Genomic DNA, 19827 nt, shown 5'->3' on the forward strand with positions numbered 1-19827 from the left:
ACATTAATTTTATTCTTCTCTTTTATTTCCTATATGAAGCCAAGGGGAACATTTCACCCCTTCCATGTACCTGCAGGCTGGGGCAGCTCCCACAGTGCTGAGCACATGCAAGTGAGGGTCACAGGGCTCAGTGGGGAGTTTTGGGTTCAGTTGGAGCTGAAATGTCAAAGTTCCTTCCTTCTCTATGGTTTGTTCATATATTTGTTTATTTTAAAGGAGAAAAGAAAAGGTGGTTTAAAGGGATGGCATCCCAAAGCCATCAGGGAGGAATATTCAGAATAAATACTGTTTTTCTAAACCTGTGATCCTTTACAGGGAAAATTTGTAAGACTTCTGGACAGGTGTTTATACATCTAGCACAAAGTTTGTGTTTTAATAGAAGGAGCAATTTAAATCAAAGATAATATTAAAATATATTTTATAGTCTGTGTAAGAAATACCAAGATGCAGGAGCTAACAGACAAAGCAGAAAAGAAATGTTACTACTTGTATCTATAATAATTTAATATAATTTAATATCCATTTCAGTGTTTGACAGGAAGTAAAGATTACTTAAATATTTGTACCTAAGAGCACAGGGCTGTATAAAGATCTTTCAATTTTCAAGTTAATTTGTTTCTTCCAGGACTATAAAGAGATATATACAGAAAATTAATCCCATATGATTGTACAGCTACCATTGCTCCAGAACATTTTGGAAATACTTTCCAAAGAACATCTCCAGTCATCTTGACAAACAGCTTGAGTCAAGTTTCCTTTTCAGGAGCTCCTGAAAGGTTTTATGTGTAGTTCAAAGGCATTGCTGGAAAAATTGTGTTATTTGGAGACCTTGACCAAAAACTGCCTTTACGTTGCTCAGCCTTTGCAGATATGAAAGCTCCTTGCTTGGCCATCTTGAACAGATTTTTAGGTTTCTGCCATGGCGAGATGCACAGTCTTTTTTCAATAACAAATTAACTCTTGTCAACAGTTTTCCTGGCCACAGTTTAAATAGCTCAATTCAGAATGTTTCATAGATTTTTGGTGGATTTTGCTAGAAAATATGTGCGTATATAGTATTTATGTGTCGTGTATTTGCATGTTCATGCATGCAGACATCTGCGCACGTACATCTCTCTGGGAGTGAAGATAGGAGATCTGAAAATGCTGAATCACTCTGTGCGCTCTCACAAAGATAATATTTTGGGAAACCAGTCAGGTACTGTGGTGAGCAGGGTCCATAAGATACATAAACGCTTACATGATCTTACATGAGCTGATTAAATCACTAGACCGTGACATTCACTTATCTTCAGCTCTGGCTTGGGCTCCTCACTTCTCACTGTTCCCCTGGTTTGCTTGGTGGCCCTTGATAAACAAGCCTTGGCCTCAGTTTCTTAATCTTAAAGATTAGAAAGCATCTGGTGTGGTGTTCTGACTTTCTAACATACGATTTCAACCCCAGAGGCAGATATTTCTCTTTCATTTTCCTGGGGAATAATGGGAATTTAGCACTGGATGCTTTATTTAATGATAAAAAGAATTCTGAAATGCTAGTTGCATATGAGATGTATTGGGAAAGCATGATTTGTGAAATATATATGGAAGCCTAGAAGTATTTTTATCAAGTTACTATTTTATTATTGTTTTTTTGCATGTGGGGAAATCCCAGCATCTTGCAGTGTTGAGGTATGGGTTGCTCACTCAAGGGTCAGATCTGTGTTGTGTAAGTTGACCGAACATGACTGTAAATATCTAATGTTGTTAACCCTGCAAAACTCTCAGCCAGGAGCTGGAGAATAAAAATGGGCAAAAGGCTTAATTTCCATGGTTGTTAAATTCTCTCATGGGTTTGACATATTCTCTTTGTCTTTGAATTCTCTTCTTTGTGTCAGCTCTTGCATCGCTCCCTTACATCCCATGTCAGGAGCTCTAAGCTGAAGAGCTGAGATCCTTTATTTCTTTCTCTTTCCCTGGTTGCATTATAAATAAAAAAACCCTGTTATGATAACATATGAAATAAAATGGTAGGACATCAGTATAGATTATCCTTAAAATCATGTTATGGAAATGGAAATAAAGCAGCTTATGGTATATGCCAGGCATGATGCAAGTGATATTAAATAAATATATGACTGAAGGGTTCCATTCATTCCAAATGCTCCCCTTTGTGATCTTTAGCCATGTCTGTAGAGAAACCTTTCTTAAAGCACTTAAAGCTTAATTCAGAACAGACAAAACAATTATCTTTTGAAAGTCTGATGAAATATGTTTGGCAGCTTTTGAATTTAGGCAAGTGTTTGTCTCACTTCTTTGAAATCTCACTTCAGTCGGTTGCTCAGCCATTTCGGTGCAATCCTTCAAATCTGGTAGCGAGTGTGGGCTTTGCCGAGTTACAGAAATGTTCTAATCAGAAAGTGGAGGGGCTCAAAATAGTGTGCAGTACACAAAACTTGACATTTTCCTTATTGATGTGCTTTTGGATATCAGTCTACCTGCTGTCCCTGTGTTTTTGATGAAGTGTTGGTTGATAAATCACTGTAGGAAGGAGCTTGGCCCTCCAAAGACAGCTCTGGGGACCCTTAAGCATTAAATTATTTTAATTTCTTGGGGAACAGAAGTGTCACTTTATCTTCTCAGAGTATAAATGATGAATGTTTATGCAGCAACGTGTAACTGTTTCTCATATGAAGAGATGGCAGAAGACTGACACTGCACAATGTAGTTTTATAGTTGAACTATGTCATGAACATGGAGCAGAAATATTTAAATTGTGGATCTGATTGCCACTTTGCTGAGCACATGGAATAGTTTGCTTAGCTTATATTACAGCAAGAAAGTTGCCACTATGCTGCAGCAACAAATATTCTAGAAGTGTGAAGGGCATTTGGGAGAAATACATATTTCCCCTTCATTTTTTTTGGTAATATTTGATAAAAATACTTTTTTTTTTTCATTTTTTTTTGAATACATGTATACGGAGAGCTTTGTGAATTCACTTTGTGAATATATATATTAAAAATCACTAAGTTATTCCTAATGTTCTGTAGTGCTGCCTGCTCCTGACAAACATCTGATACGGATCATATGCCTCTAAAAAGAGAAGTTCCTCGAGCAAAATATCCTCATGAAAACAGGTTGGAGACACTCACATTCTCTCTCTCGCTCTCACTCGCATGTTACATTTTGGCACGTTGTAGGAGCAGGTAGCATATCTACTACCTGCTGTTGAAAGTGTTGAAGATACTGAATTATTTATTCCATCTTCTGCACTATCCAAACTCGTTTTGGGTAGTTTGACACATCTCGGTCTTCCATATGGATACTTCATGGTGACAGAGTTGCCAGCTGCTCAGGTTTTATGACAGTCTGAGTTTTTTCAGGACTGTATTAGTTTTCTGGGAAGAATCCTGCTTTTCCTGAGGGTCCCCATTCTTAGGCAGTAGTTATGCCTTGGGTTGATTCTCTGGAGTGGGAGTGTTTTTGGAAAATTAGCTGAGAGAGTCCATAAAAATAATTTTTAAAGGACTTGCTGTTCATAGATTGAGATTAAATCAGAGCTGTGGGATATTAGAAAAATGTGAAAGCCATTTTCTAAGAAAGCTAAGTTTCTTTTAGTCACAGTCTTCACATCCATTAAAAAAAAAGTGTTTAGATATCAAGGTGCATAAAGCAACATAAAAACCAGTCTGGAATATTTTGGAAAAAAGGATTTTCAGGGCACTTGAAATGTAACAGTCAGCAAAACTTCCCCATGGCAGGGGGTTGGAACTTGATGGTATTTAAAGTCCCTTCCAACCCAAACTATTCCATGATTTTCTCTGCAATTGTACAGAGTGAGTGGGTCTTCTGTGGTTTTAAAACACAAAATATGTAAACCTGAAAACTGGGGGAAGATTTGAGTTTTCACTTTGCCAAAACTTACTAAAATAGTGGAAAATGAATTCCACTCATTGTTCTACTTCACGCAAGCATCTCTCAATTCAAACCTTTTTTAAGGAAAGCCCTGAGTGTTGTGGTGGGGCTGTGCTGTGCTGGGTTTGATTCCCTTTCTGTGGGATAAATCAGCCTCTCTTGCAGTGGGATCCATACATCCATGATGTTGGTTGTTTGCTCTGTGCCATCCTGGATCCAGGCTGACACAGGAGATGTGAAGTTAGGATGCTCAAGGCTTGCTGTTCACATTAAGAACAGTTAGTTACGTGCAGCCCTAGCACATCTCCATGCTGCTACAACCCCTTGGCCATATTGCCTTGTTCATGCCAAGCATTTGACATATTTGGCATCTCTCCAGAGTTGGACAGATAAGATACCAAATTAAATTAATCTGCAGCCTTACAACTAATAAATAATGCTGCTTAAATATTACCTAATTGAGTAGCACATCATTTTTGCAAGCATTTTTCTTTTAAAATGTCATTTCATTATACATCACTGCATCCTGTATATTTACCTGTGGTGAATATTTTGCCTTCCTCTATTTAAAAACTACCTTTTCTTTGCTCTATCACAGCACCTATTTGAGCAGAGTTAGTCTGTCCATTTTATAGAAACCACCCAGCAACAGCTACTTTTCACTAGTGGGTTCTTCTGATTTGCTTATTCCCTGCTTTAATAAAATTCCTTTGCTTCACTGTTTGTTGCTGATGGAATTTGAGCAAGGAGGACAATGTGGACTCATGGTTTCTCCTTCCCCCCATCACCACAGCTCTGACTGCTTGGTCCTGACCTCTCCCTTCGTGGGAACAGAGAGGCCGATGTAGCCCATGGTGAACAATCTGGCCACTAAAGTAAAAATGTGCATCTGTCAGTAATTAATTGAAGCCAAATTTAATTACAAATCAGGGGAAAAAAATAGTACCACACACACTTAATAAAATTCAAGAAGCTTCCGTGTCGTTGCCTGAAAAGCAAAGTAGTTCAAACAGAATACACCCCCCTCAAAAGTTTGCTCTGAGAGTCTCTTGCAAGCTTACTTCTTGTTATGAAATAGAGAAGTAATTTTGATTCACAGTTTTCACATAGTTTTTGATATCTTTTTGTGTAAAGTTCATAAAATGTAGCAGAACAGTGTTTAAGACTGGTTCTTAATTGTGTGGACTAGAGATCTGGCCTGAAATTTTGTTTGAGATTTGATTCCAGTACATAAATGCTCTGATCAGCTGGTTGAAATAAAGAATCAGAGGGGTAAGGAGAAATTGTGAGAGAACCCAAATGATTTGCAAGTTAAAACATGCATTTATATAACTTCTTAAATTTTTGAAATAGTGTATTTTAAAATAAAAATATGTAAAAAGAAGGCATTGGCAGTATGAGTTTAAACCAAGCTTTTCCTTCTTGCTTTATTTTAGCATACAAGGCAACTCCCAAATCCTAAATATTGAACTGGTAGCTGCCATGAATATTTATTACTGTACTGTATGTACATATAGCAATTACAGCAAGAGGAAAAAATATTTTTCTTTACAATTAATATTTGTAAACGTTTATGAAAGTACATAGAAATAAATAAGACAAACACATGGCCTAATTAAGATGAAAGGCATGACAACCCTTGTGATTTGTTCTGAAAAATAGAGACCATTAAAATAGTAAGACTTAATTATTTCTGTAAACATTGCAAATTATCTTTATCTACAAAAACCTTAATTTATGAGTTAAAATATCTATAAGCATTTTTTGACATTTGTACATTCCATGTCAAAAAATTATTGTTAATTTATTATTTATTATACTGTCTACTGTCACATATTACCACTTATTAGTATTTATTGTTCAGAAATTCAGTGTTGTCTATTGTGTAATGGGAAAAGGAAAAGCATTTTATATGCAGTTGTAATTTGTGTGTTCTTGGGCTAGCGATAAAAAATGCAACTTCTGTAAGCTGATCATATAAAAATGTGTGTAATAACAAACAAAAGTAACTGGTCTGTTAAGACTGCAGACATTAACAGTGCTATTTGAGACACAGTTTACATTTGAAAGGTAACTCAAAGCCAAATCCATGGACTTGGCTAATTGCTGGGTTGAAATCGAGGAAAACTGTGTGATGGAGGAACCCTACCATGAGGTTTGATCTGGAGGTGCTGGGAGGCTCCATCACCTTTGGAGCCCTTGTTTCTCCAGGTGTGTCTGTGGTCAAACCTCTTGGCTTTGCCTTGGACTTTAAGGGGGCAGGATGGTTTGGATAAACTATAGTGCAATCCAGAAATAAAGGCACAGGATGGTTTGGGTCAGAAGGGACCTTAAACTCATCTTTTTCCACCCCTACCATGGCCAGGGACATCTTCCACTATCCAAGGTTGCTCCAAGCCCTGTCCAGCCTGGCCTTGGACACTTCCAGGGATCCAGGGGCAGCAACAGCTTCTCTGGGCACCCTGTGCCAGGGTTTCACTGGTTCAATCAGTGCCATCTACTGAACAGTATTATTTTAGTATTTATTTTAGCCTTTTCCCCTAAAAGGCTCATATTTGTAGCCATATCCAAATGTTAGTCTGTTTTATTGTAATTCTGCTCCTGGAGAATGAAGAGTGCTCATAGCTCTTTTCTGGGCTGCCAGATATTTAATCATAAACTCATTTTACTGTGAATGTAGTTGTTTAGCAGCAGAGAATTGTGGCTTTGGATTTTATTTGTGGAGCAGGAGAGTCCCTGCTGCTGTTGCAATCCCCCTTTTCCAAGGACAGCTGGGTTACCTGTACTGCCACACAAATAGTGACCACGTTTATCTGTCCTTCGTGCAGAGCTTCTGCCAGACTGAGGAACATTCCACTACAAATCAGGTGCTGTTTTAAACTTCCTTTGTTCTGTAAGCCTGGTGGATTGGAGAGTTCAGCCTCCATATCCATAGATACATAAATATGCCCTGTGTGGTCTCCCAAGGGGAAGGCAAAATGTGTTTTTAGTTAAGTTGCATGGGAATTTAATTGAAAGATTTAAGGCAAAGTCATAAAAGAGTAAATCATGGCTGCGTGACACAAAGAAGATTTATAAAGCCAAATAAAAATACTTTAGCACCTTCACTATTATAATTTGCTTGATATAAATGGAAACCCGTATTAGTCATTTTGTCTGCTGGTAATTAAAAAAAAAAAAGGGGGGGCTTTTAGATTTTACTGACTTTCAGTTGTTTGGAGTGAAATAATGGGGAAGACACTGGCAAAGGGCAGAGAATTCTGTGGACATGTCACATCTCTGAACCTGCAAGTGCACTCAGCTTCCTTCCCAGGAATATTTATTTTAGTTAAGCACATGCTTAACTAATTTCACACAAGCAGCTCCTCAGAAGGACTGTGAACTGATTGAGATGAAGCATGAGCATGGCTTTAAACTGCAGCTTGTGTGGATGGTGGGCCTGAAATCTGGCCAGTCTCCAGGGCAGTGGGGCTACTGCACGTGGGACGGTCCTGCTCTGTGCAAGAAGGTCACTTGTCACACAGCAAAATCCTCAGAGATATTTTGGAGAGGAGAGCTGGGGCAGAGCTTTAGGAATGTGACCTTCAGCACAGGTTTAGTGAGGATTCACTCACTGTATTTATTGGAGAGCACTGTATATATTAAATGCTGCAGTGTTGATAGGTCTTGATAAGGACACCATAATAGCAGTTGAATTGTAGGGGGTTTTGTGAGATGGTAAGTTAATGATGTAGCTGTTAATTTGAATTTAGCAGACGTTTTAAATATAGGTTTCTCTTACAGAGACAAAAGTTGCAATTTAAAGCTCTTTGGTGGTCTAAAAACAGCTTAATTCTCTAGTAGCATGGTAATAAGTACTAATCCAGCTTATACAGTGATTGTAGTATGTCATGTTTGTGAAAGATTGCCTAACTCTGCTTTCTCTGGGTTTTATGTTAATTTTTTTAAATTAAACATAAAACCTTATAACATCTTTATGCTGAGATAAACTGTTCAATTTAACTTGTGCTCAAGCAGCAGCTGTCAGGAATTATCATGTTTTGAGCGTTCTTGCCATCACCTTGTGTCTCTACCTCCCGGATACACTCTGTGGGATGATAAAGCTCACCTTGTTAGGATTTATTACTTAAATAATAACCCGAGGTAAAATGAAAGTTGATGTCACACGGAATGACAACTGACATATATTTATGTTGCACGTTCCATTATAATAAACTTTCCTTTCTTCCCCTTGTAATAGGTGTTAAATGGAAATACACTCCAGCATATCCTCCAGTGCCCTGCGTGAGTCCATTAGCCACGAGCGCGGCTGCTCTGTGGGCATGTTCACGGGGACCCGTGCTGTCAGGTGCTATTTAAGCTTGTAAAGCCAGGGAAATTGGTTAGTGCTGGTAGTTAGCAGCTTCTCTGCCAGTAAAGAAGCAGCCATGAGAGCCTCTCAGAGTCGGGATAAATTCTGGAAGTGCCGTGAAGTAACAGAGCTGAATCAAGGAGGGCGGTTCCTAATCAGTGATTTTATTTTAATTCTTCTCCTTGCTGTAAGAAGCACAGGCAATGTCATTTCAGGCTCTACATCTGAATTTGCTAGTTGTCACCACAGTTTTCTCTTGACACCAGTTTATTGTGCTGAGCTGGGCAGTGATAAGCGATCTGCTTGTTAGTTGTGTCTTATCACTTTCTATTTACAGTGGAGGAAATTTAGATCTACCTCTTGCAAGCTTTTCAAGTTTTCAGCCTTTTTTGCCATGCTAGAAGCCAGGCTCCATTGTGCTCTAATGATGCTATTGAATTCCTCCAGTTTGCCTAAGCCAAGACTGGAGACACTGGGTTTTCTGCCTGTGGCTATAGCCATAATTTTTTTTCTCCTAATTATCCCATTGTTGATCTGATCAAGTTAAGATGCATCAGAGCTATGGTTTTGTCCAAGCTTATTTCTTGGATCTCTTCTCATTGTGTTCTCCATTGTCCTTTTCTCTCCAGTCAGTGTGTTAACCTTGGCACCTCCACTGTCTGTACTTCCCACCCTTGCTCTGTGCTGGTTTCCCTGGTTTCAGTCCCAATGTGCTGTCTTTTCCCCCTCTCATCCTTCAAACTCAGCCAGGTTTATCAATACCATCCTGTATCAATTCTGTTTTCTTCCCTAACTCATGGCAGAAAAGAATTTTTTGAAAAATCAGTAAAGGGAAAGATAAACTATAATGCAATCCAGAAATGGAGTCCTAGAATGGTTTGGGGTGGAAAGGACCTTAAAACTCATCTTGTTCCATTCCCCTGGCATGAACAGGGACTTTTCCCACTGTCCCAGGCTGCTCCAAGCCCTGTCCAACCTGGCCTGGGACACTTCCAGGGATCCAGGGGCATCCACAGCTCCTCTGGGCGCCCTGTGCCAGGCCCTCCCCACCCTCACAGGGTCTCTTCCTATTTCTTCCTTTATCTAATGTGGACCTATCCTTTTTTAGTATTAAGCCATTCCCCCTTGTCCTGTCAATAGCCAAAATTTTTCCAAGCATTTCCTCTCATTTTTGCACGTTTTGGGATATGTTTTCTTTAGTTTGCATTTTTCTTTGTCACTGTGGTGCTGAGCAGGGATTTCACATTGCCCCTAGTAAGCTTTTCCTGCTCTGCTTTGAGCCTGGCACCCAGGTTATTATGAGGTCCAGAGGTCATTACTCACAGTGACAAATAAATAATGACTTACCTAAAACTATTTTTTCCTCCTAGTATGGCTCATAATAAACTTGAGCTCATATCTTAATTGGCATTCTGTGTGACAGGCCCTTTAGAACCATCAAATATTTGATGAACAAGGCAATAACAGTCATCTCTTACTTTTGTAAGCCTTTCAGATCAGCATTGACCCAGGTTGATGAAGATGGATACAGGATCTATGCTCTAGGAAGTGTTTGTTCTGTAGATACAGGTTATCTAAGAAGGGTGTAAGTTAGCAGAGATATGATATGATATATATGATCTAGATGGATGTTTGGGGAAGTTAATGAGTTTTGAGGTTGGCAGCCAGAATCAGAAGTTTATCACATTAGTGATGTCAGTTTGGCAGTCATCTTGAACACAAAATTAATGTAAAAATAGAAAGAATGGGAATAACAGTATGGGAAAAAAAAACCAAAACCCTTAGAAAAAATATTTTCAAATAATAAAACATTGCATAAATCAGTTCTGAATCTGAATTGATAAAATAGTGGATAGAAAAAAAAAAACCCAATTCAAAAACAGTCTCTGTTGAAAAGTAGCATATTAAATTTAATGTTCTATCTGTAATTGATACCTGATTTCAATTGTTTCTTTCTTCTGTGATAAGACATACAGGACACAAATATATGAGGCTCTTCAGCTCTGTGCAGCTTCAGGTTTCACTTTGCTTGGAAGCAGTGCTAGCCAGGGGCCAGGAGATGCTCACATGCTTTTGGTGAAATGCAGGGAAATCTACCACTGGTTACAGTAGGGTCAGGATTTCATAGTACACATTTATATACATTCATTTTCTGATAGCCTGGGAAGTTACACAAGGCTAAGATAGCAGCTTGTTAGTGGTGTTTGTGCCTGCTTTATCTAATTGAAGGATGTGTGCAGTGTTGTGGACTGTGGAATAGCAGGAGTGCAGTGGCAGGACTGGGGTGCAAGGGTAGAAACAACATTTCATTATAGAGGATACCTAATAAAAATGTGAAAATAAAACAGAAAAAGTGTGGGAAAAAAAATAAAAAAAGAAAAGCAGACCATACTAGATAAGTACAGTGCATAAATCAAAAGGGTTTGTGTCATAACATGAACATGTGCCATTCCTGCTCATATATTGAATTTCAGTAGTTGGTTGCATAAAGAAGTAAAATGTAATGAAACTGGCAAGCAAAGTATTCCCTAGCCAGCCTTATCTTTGTTCCATTTGTCCTTCAGATACAGCTTTTCTTGCCTTTTTCAATAAAATCCATCCAGCTTTTTTTTTTTTTATTATTTTGCATCTCTCTGTAACTGAGCTGGGAAGACCGATGAGATTCGGTGCTTTTCTAGTTGGGTTCTTAGCAGCTGTTTTTTAAGAGATCAAAACTTTGAGTGCTGCTACATGGTATTAAGGCTTAGCTATTGATGTGTCCCTATAGGGGTTATGTTTTTCTTGGGGGGGAGGCAGTGGGGAGCAGGGGAGGGGTGACCCCTGCGAGCAGTAAACACTGCTCTCCTTGTTTTGCAGGATCCTCTTTGCAAGCTCGGTGCTTAACCTGGCTGAACTCACTGCCCTCCGCCCTGACCTTGGCAAATTGAAAAAGGTCCTCTACTTCCATGAGAACCAATTGGCATATCCTGTCCAGAAATGCCAGGAAAGGGATTTTCAGTATGGATACAACCAAATTCTTTCATGGTAGGTGTGGCTCGCACTGCTCCTCGCTATTTAAGGTGTCCTTCTGTTTCTACAGCGTTGTAACCCTGAGGAGTCCTTCTCCGTATACTTTTTTTTGTATTAATTATAATTCTATTTTTATTTTGTATTAATTTTTAAAATTAATTATTTTGTATTAATGTTTTACAAGACCATGTGGTGGCAGGAGATGAAGGATTGACCTCAAATGGAGAGTAGAAAGTAGGTTTAGATGGGATATTAGGAAGAAACTCTTCCCTGTGAGGGTGGGCAGCCCTGGCACAGGGTGCCCAGAGAAGCTGGGGCTGCCCCTGGATCCCTGGAAGTGTCCAAGTCCAGGTTGGATGGGGCTTGGAGCAACCTGGGGGAGTGGAAGATGTCCTATGGCAGGGGGTAGTGCTGGTTGAGCTTTTTTGTCCCTTCCAACCCAGGTTATTCTGTGATTCTATAAACGATAACCCTGTACCAAACTGAGGTGCCAGCAGAGTTCTGAAGAGAGCTTGATAAAATCAGTGTGACTGAACCACTTTGCTCTAAAAAATCATCTCAATTTATTGTACAAAGTCCCCCCATGCTGCCATGGTGTACCCATTGCTGGTGGGATTTCTGACCTGTGCCTTGGCTGAAAGTGATGCTTTGTTTCCTGGATGCTTCACAAAGCTGCACTACTCAGCTCGTGCTTGGCCATAGCTTTTACTGCATCCAGCTGAAATTATGGAGAGGGTTTTAGGGAAATAAACAGAAATTAAAATGTACTGCAGCACTTTTCCTGTGAAGAGAGGGCAGTAAACATACCAGATAAATCCTTATATTTCTTTCATCTAGTATTCAGAAATTGTGCAGTGCTAAAATACCCAGACATTTTAAAGGCTGTGGTCCTTTATTGTTGCTAAAAACAAATGTATTTCTCGAATCTGAGTTAATGAAAGAAGTTAATAACAGCACCACTGAAAAGCTTTGTGGTTAGACACTGCACAGACCTAAGCCAAACAGCAAAACTCACTTGTTTTCAACTGAAATAAATTCATTTCCGTTATCTTCCTTACGTCTCTCTTGGTAGAAGAATTATAAAGAATAGGGCTTGAGCATTTTAAGGTGCAAGTTAAGCTTTTGCATCTTTATAATCTAAGGCAGTTATGTTGAAATTTCTCAATTAATGATCTGTGTATGCTCTGGCCATTCTGCAGCTGCCTCTGCCACAGTGTTTGCAACATGTTTCACTTACTGAGCTGTAAAGATGGGAGAGTGGAGTGAAAAATCTTCTGAAAACAGTAGCAGCCATTTTCAGATGTTCTAACAAAAGGAAGTGTTTTCTGGCACTAGGAAAGGAATCTTCTTTTTTGTATATATATATTTTGCTTTATTTGTGGCAACTATTTTTCGTACATCTGTTGTAAACAGACAAACATTTATCCTCAATATGCATTTTAAGTATTTTCTCTTATGAGATAAATAAAAATGATTTTTGTAGCTCACAGAATCATGGAATGGTTTGGGTTGGAAGGGATTCTGAAGCCCACCTTGATCCAACCCCCTGCCATGGGCAGGGGACATTCCACTAGACCAGGTTTCTCCAAGCCCATCCAGCCTGGCTTTGGACACTTCCAAGGATGGGGTAAGAGATGCTCAATTCTACCCCATTCAGCCTCTAGTATCTGCTTCATGTAGTTCCATAATACTCATCTCCCATTTCTGTTCTGCTGAAACCCCAATCTAACAGAAAATTGGAGCCATGTCCTCTGTATTATTCTTCACACTCCAGTGGTCATCTGCAAATAGGTGCCATCGTTTCATCTTCCAAATATGTTAGAAATGGGGAAAATATACCTTTCCACTTTTACACAGAGGCTTTGGAGATTATTAAAATTACAGCACTTTGAAACTTCAGGTTGGTGCTTTGGATCATTAAAAAATCAGAATTCTGATGTTTCTAAAGAGTTAATCTTTCTAATTTGCCCCTGATTTGCAGAGCCTGCAGGAAGGAGTCAGGGCAGATAAGAGTTCATGCAGGAGAGAAGGTGAGATGATGTTGGAGCCTTTGCTGCGTGTCAGAGAGCAGCAAAGAAATTGTTGGGTTCCTGCCTCATGTCATCTGCAAATCAGTGCAGAAAAGAAAACTTCTGTACAAAACTGAGGCTTCCAATGGGTTAAAAACTGTAGGTGGGCAAGAGGGTAAGATGCCAGAAAGCATTTCAGCTCCTGCAGCCAGCTGGAAAAGGATTATTTCTCTCTAATGTTGGAATTTCTTTGCTTTTCCTGCTGACTCCTGCTGCTTTGGTGAGCAGTGTCAGTTCTCTTTCTTGACCAGACAGCAGAAGGATGCAGAGAGGATGAATGACAGCCTCTCACCTCAAATATACTTTTCACCAGCCCTGTGACTTATGAACACATGTCCTCAATGTATCTTCTGACCTGTAGGTCTGTATTACAATATATAACATACTGAGAAAACCAACTGGCCATAAAGCATTTCTTACCTCAGTTAGTGCTGGTGTAGCTCAGGTTGTAGCAGCACTGCTGGGATAAACTTCCAGATCCTTCAGGTTTTTTATAGCTGCTTATTTTCTCCAGACTGACTCTAAGAGTGGAGAAATAATACCTGCATTATCATTGAACTCTCATCTTAAAATTATTGATCTGGTAGATTTTTAAAACACAGCAGTAGAAATAAAACATTAAATTTATATGCCAATTATTTTCAAACTTTTATGAGAGGGATGGATATTGTATGCTATGTATTTTATTTTTATATATAGAGGATATACTCTTAATCAGGATTATGTTTGCATAGGTTAAAATAACAATCCATTTCCTTAGTGTCCTGCTGCCTGACACACATGGTCAGTTGAAGGTAGGTTAACCAAAGGTAAGTTGTCCTTCAATTAAAAGTTTTTCTGAGGAATTTTCATTTTCTTCTGACTTTAATTCTACAAAAGTCAGATTACAGTGATCTTTATCAGTTCATAATGCTTCTGTGAGATTTTGAGAGTAACACTTTACTTATCATTTTATGAACAAAACTCCACAGCTAGAATAGGATGTGCTCCTTTAGATTAATAATAGTAATTTTTTATTAGTTAAAAAAGGTTAAACATGTTTTTAAAAGGTGAATAGAGAGAAATTAAGACATTTCTGATTAAGGTACTTATGATACTCATAATTCACATGAAAAGGTTGATTTTAATTAGCATCCACTTACACCTTTTGCTTGCTTATGAGAATCTGTATCCTATTTCCTTTGCCTGTAGCATAATCCTGCTCCTTTTGTGCCAGCAGTATGTTCATTAATCTTCACCGATTTTTACAGTTTGGTTGCTGATGTTGTGGTGTTCAACTCTGCTTTTAACATGGAATCCTTTCTTAAATCCATTGGAAAATTTATGAAGCTGATTCCTGACCACAGACCTAAGGATTTGGAAAAAATAATCAGACCGAAGTGCCAAGTTCTTTATTTTCCAGTCAGGTTTCCTGATGTGAGCAGGTCAGTACATTTTCCACGTCATAAATTGCCTCCAGCCTGTCAAAACTCTGTATTTATGGTGACGTTCTAACTAATCAGCTAAAGCATCGTTAATGAATGAGTTTGATAATATGCAAAATCCCCTAATTGATAAATTTATTTCAATAATCAGGGGCTATTGAGGCAGCCGAGCCTGTCCTCAGTGCCTGTCGTGCAAACTTGCATCGTTCAGGATGAGTGATTTCCCACTTGTTGTAGTGATTTCCCACTTGTTTCAGCCTTCCAGGAGTTGCCTGCTCCTCAGTGATGAGTTTTTGGGTTTTTTTTCTTAGGGTTGGGATTAAATGTGTGAGATGGTATTTTTTGTTTGGATTTAGATGTTTATTAGTGTTTATTTATATTACAGCAAGGTTTATAGTATTTTAATAAATTAAAAAGGTAGTATTTTAATAAATTAAAAAGGGATTTTTTTTCTTTATAAGATTTTTTTAAGGATAAATTGTGTAATTAAGAAATGATACCGAAATGATTTTTATTTTTAATTTACTTGTGGTTTGTAATGTGGATTTTTAAAAATTATATAATATTACTTAAGTTTATGAAGAAGGTGGAGAAGAAGGATTAGCTTTTATTTTAAAACTTTTATTTTGTTTTAGATCTATTATTATATTTTAAAACTTTAAGTTCTGAGATTTGTATCTATGTGATATTACACGTTGTTATTTACACACTTATGATTAAATTACACACTTACGGTTTTATTTTTATTTACTTTTGGAAGTTTTCTTTATGGTTTTAGGTTAAATGTAGTGTTTTCTTGGGATTTAGTGTTTGTTTAGACAGAGATTTTAGACAGAAAGTCTAAAATTCTCAGTAAGCAGGGTTCCATCACCTCGGCTCTGTGCAGGGGAGGTCGAGGAGGAGACAGAAATTCTGGAGAGCAGTGAAGGTGATAAGGAGCTGTTTTATCCCCTGCTCCCTCCCCTACCCCTTTTAGTGTCTGTGCAGGTGGGCAGGAGCATTCCTGTGGCAGGAGCAGCCCTGCAGATGTTGGCATTTGCTGCAGCAGGAGTTGCTCTTCGCTCCTCCTCGGTTACTCTGAAGGACGTTTTTTATTGCCCTCGTTTCAGAGCCCGCCTTGAAATTAGCAGTGGGTTATGTGGCTCAAAGGGAACATTCACAGGATCCTTTTCACTTTTGATTAAACCTGGCACAATTGTTTTTCCTGTTATAAGGGACTCTCCTCCCACTGAACAGGAACTTTGCTTCAGTGGGACCAGCACTAAATAGAGTGTGATTCTGCAATTTGATTATACTCTTAAACCCAACACCGTGCTGGGTAAATTTTTTTGCTGAAATAAGAGTGGGAAGCATTGCAATGACTTTGCAAGAGCCCACCTTTTGGTGTGATAATAAGTTCTAGCCACACTTGAGATGTTTTCCCTGACCAGCCTGTACTTAGAGTTATTTCAAAGGCTAAATATACATGTGTGTTAGCTTGAGGAAGAGGAATTTTTAGTGCAAGAGCTGAGGTCGTGCACTAGCTGATATACTTAAACTGCAAGGTTTGAGTTTCAGCGTCTTGGAAAACTTTGTATTCTAAAATACTGATGCAAATCATTTAGTAATCAATGTCTAAAGTTAAATCCTCCAGTGGTTCTTAGGGACTTGGCTGCCTGGATGGCAGCATAGTTCAGTACCTGCAGATCTTTGAGGATCTACTATTCCCTCTGAGAGCCCAGAGCTTTTGAGCACGGGGAATGCTGTGGGTGCTCAGCATATTTGACATGGAGCCAGTTCCAGAGGCTCTCAGGGTTTTGGAATACCTTAGGAATCATGTGGCCCAGACCTAGTTTTGGAGATGAAGTTATGATAACCCTGTATATTACATCATCTCTTTTGGACTTGTCAGCCTTGGCAGATGGGGTCAGACAAGATCTGACAAATTAGGCTGAAGTCATCATATGCACAGCACTCATTTGTCCAAAGCAGAAGGTGATTAGGTGGGTAAAATCATGAGCCTGCTACCTAAACTGGTGCAGCAGGAAGATCTCAGATCTCACTGTGTGCTCTTTTAGAGTCCTGCTCTCATATTAAATCTCATCTCATGAGGCAGGGCACCTTTCCCATTTTATTGTGGTCGCTGCATTTGGGATTATATCAGAAACCTCTTTTCAACACTGATGGGAAAGATTAAGATATTCATAAACAACTGTGTGACAGTAAAACTTTCACAGCAGAGTGATTAGAAACAAAAATTAATGTCAGCTCTATTTATTCAACAGCTAATTCTAGATATAAGATCTGAGGTGTTTAGACAAAGTCCAATACAATACAACAGGAAAAAAAACTGAAGAAAAGACTGCTTCTGCCTGACTCTGAAGTTCTTTGGGTTTTGACCTTCAGCTGCAGCCAAAATTTGCTATTTCTTTACATGTTTTACATAAAGTTGAATGCACCTGTGGCAATTCAAAGCTGGTTTTTAAATTTGGATTGTACTAATATAGTGACTGAATGGAGATTGAGGAGAAAAAGGTTAAGAAAAATTGTGGCCAAGCTAAAATTTATAAAGCAAGCTCTTAGCCCAGAGTGATTTTCAAGTTATTTTCAAATGGTAATTTGCTTTATCCAAACCAAACTCATACAGTGTAAGTAAGTGATTATTTGCATGACTGACAATCATTTCAGTGCCTGCAGTCTTTTTAAAATGCATAATTTTGCTGAGATGTTGGGAAAATACTTAAAAATTCTGAAGGCAAAATAACCAGGGTGGGTTTTTAATTTTTCTTTTTTTTTGACCTCTTTAATTTTGCTTGTGAATGTCTCAGTCTGTGTTCTTGTCTGAAACATAATCTACCTTTGGGTTGGGGAGAGAGAGGTGATCTGAGAAATCATCCTCACATGTGTGATGGGGAGCTTTTTAAGATTATTTTAGATTAATATTGCAGTTGTAGGGCAAAATAAAATACATCTGAGCCTTGATCAAAACCAGTGTAATGAAGTCATGTCACAGGAGTTAATCCTGTAAAATATCTACCTTTTAATGTAATTACTGTAGGTGATGGCCACAAACAGCACAAGCAGCATAGTAAATGATCACTTAAGAGGAGAGGTATAATGATGAAAGATATCCTAGGAAACACTTGTGGATACTCTGAGAGGCACCACTATAATTTGTAGTGTATATTTAAATATTTCAAATGGGCCTCTAATGGGCTTTTCTACTTCTGAGGGGAAGTTGTTGATGCTTTTTTATAAAGAATCTTTTTTTTTTTTTTAATAAATGTTTGTCGTTACGACTCACGTTGGTGTTCCAAAGCAAACCCAGCAGACTGTGGTCCTTATCTGGCAATGAGAAGAGATGAAAGGATTTGAGGATTTGACAGAATAAGATATTTACTGACCTAATCCTCCTGTTTTCTGGTTCTGACAATGACTGCTTTCCATATTATATCCTGTGGTGCCAAGGCTGCTCCGTGTATAACCACCTTATATGATTTGTGACTTGAATTCTGTTCTTTGTCCATTCTGGTGAGGTATATGATGTGGGAGTAAATAGTAGAGTATTTCTGAGCTTCGAGACAAAAATCCCCCCTGAATTCAGTCTGTCCCTTCACAGTGCATTAGTGTTGCAAAGGATGGAGAGCAGTGGCTCATCTGCCATGTGTGCTGTATCAGACTGGGGATTTATAGCACAGAGTTAAATACATTGTAATTCACACATACCTGGCCATTGACTTCATTTTAGTATCTTTTCTATTGTAACAGAAATAAAATCCAATTTATTTTTCGCTCAATAGGTCAATTTTTTTTTTATGATCAATGGAGTCTATTTTGATACAACCTTTTCCACTTTTGCACTGTAAAGTGATGGTCAAGGAAGAAATTCCCTTTTGACTGGTGTTATCTTTGGTACTTCTCTACATGCCAGCAGAGCCCTCTGGAAAACTTCTGCAAGGTTTTTGTGGATATTTGGATATCCACTGGACCATTATCCTGGTCTAGTGGAAGGTGTCTCTGCCTGTGGCAGAACTTGATGTTCTTTAAGCTCCCTTCCAGCCCAATCCATTCCATGATTCTGTGACATTATAGGAATTCTCTCATCCCATCTGTGCCCACATTGTCAGTGGCAGTTTGCAAAGCAGGGTCAGATTAGGTACTCCTTGAAATTCATTCCAATGAAAACTTCAATTTAGATTTTGGTTATTATTACTATTCCTCTGATTGTAGTATATCTTTATTGTTACCACAATGTGGTAGGAAAGGAAGATGTTTTTATAAGCAAGAATGAAGTAACGTTCCTAAGAGCTCAAAATTCACATTGGACTGAGGCGGAATAAAATAAAAGAAACATGAGAGTATGAGGATTACAGCAGAAAATAAAAACTGCTTTTTAATTTTTTTTAAGTGGAACTTGTATTATCTGCATTACACATTTTGAAGTAGAATTAAAGATTTTAGACTTGTTTCTTCATTTGCTTTTATAACTTAGTGCAGTTAACAGGACATTCTCAACCATTTGGGCTTACATTTTTTTAGTTATAGTGTGAGAAAGGCAGAATTTGCCAATTCAGAGAGTATTTTAGGCCCAGTCAAGGGAGCTCCTGAGTAAAGCAGAAGTTTATAAAAGACACTGACATTATCTCTTGTGCTGAAACATGTGTAAAGGAGCCTGTTTTGGAGAAGCAGAAAATGTTAAATAAATTAATTGCATCACTTGGCTCAGGTTTACAGGGCTGAACTTAACTGGAAAAATGCAGATGTCAATGAGCAGGGAGAGACTGGAATTCACAGGAGCCCAGAGCTATGGATGGGCATTGGGGATGTGTCTGTTGCAGGGAAAGCTGCTCAGCAGTGGTACCCATGTGAGCTGTAGTGAACTGTCTTGCATGTGGGAAGCCATAGATAGCTTAGAAGAGCAGTTTTTGGCTAATTAGCCTTCCAGTGAAATAGCATGAATTAGCTTAGGTGGAGTGCTAATGACAGTGACTCTGGTACTGGGGGTACCTCCTGCCTTTGGTGGTGGCTCGGGCATCTCTGTGGTGCTTTGTGCCCTCTCCAGTGGCACAGCTTCGCTGCCACCACCGTTTATGGATCATTA

At 38.6% G+C, this 19827-nt stretch overlaps 1 protein-coding gene across 30 annotated transcripts in view; it reads left to right on the forward strand.

Annotated features, from left to right (window-relative positions):
- Nucleotides 1–19827, forward strand: part of QTMAN (queuosine-tRNA mannosyltransferase) — a 188653-nt gene that overhangs the window by 73400 nt on the left and 95426 nt on the right. For 18 of the 30 annotated variants that reach the window (XR_014956468.1, XR_014956466.1, XR_014956467.1 and 15 more), the window contains 2 exons: nt 11102–11269; nt 14574–14747. The exons of 1 other annotated variant lie outside the window; for it this stretch is intronic. Coding sequence is in view for 26 of the 29 variants with exons in the window: in XM_077784897.2 (XP_077641023.2) it covers nt 11102–11269; nt 14574–14747 (342 nt within the window). In the remaining 3 variants the exon portion in view is untranslated. Of the gene's footprint in view, nt 1–3029; nt 3117–3172; nt 6762–8134; nt 8276–11101; nt 11270–12737; nt 14118–14573; nt 14748–19827 lie in introns of those variants that run through there. 11 more of the 30 variants (XM_085584097.1, XM_085584102.1, XM_085584101.1 and 8 more) reach the window with 9 other exon arrangements.

This window comes from Lonchura striata, chromosome 7 (assembly GCF_050655825.1).
Source record: "Lonchura striata isolate lonStrDom1 chromosome 7, ASM5065582v1, whole genome shotgun sequence".
NCBI lineage: Eukaryota > Metazoa > Chordata > Aves > Passeriformes > Estrildidae > Lonchura > Lonchura striata.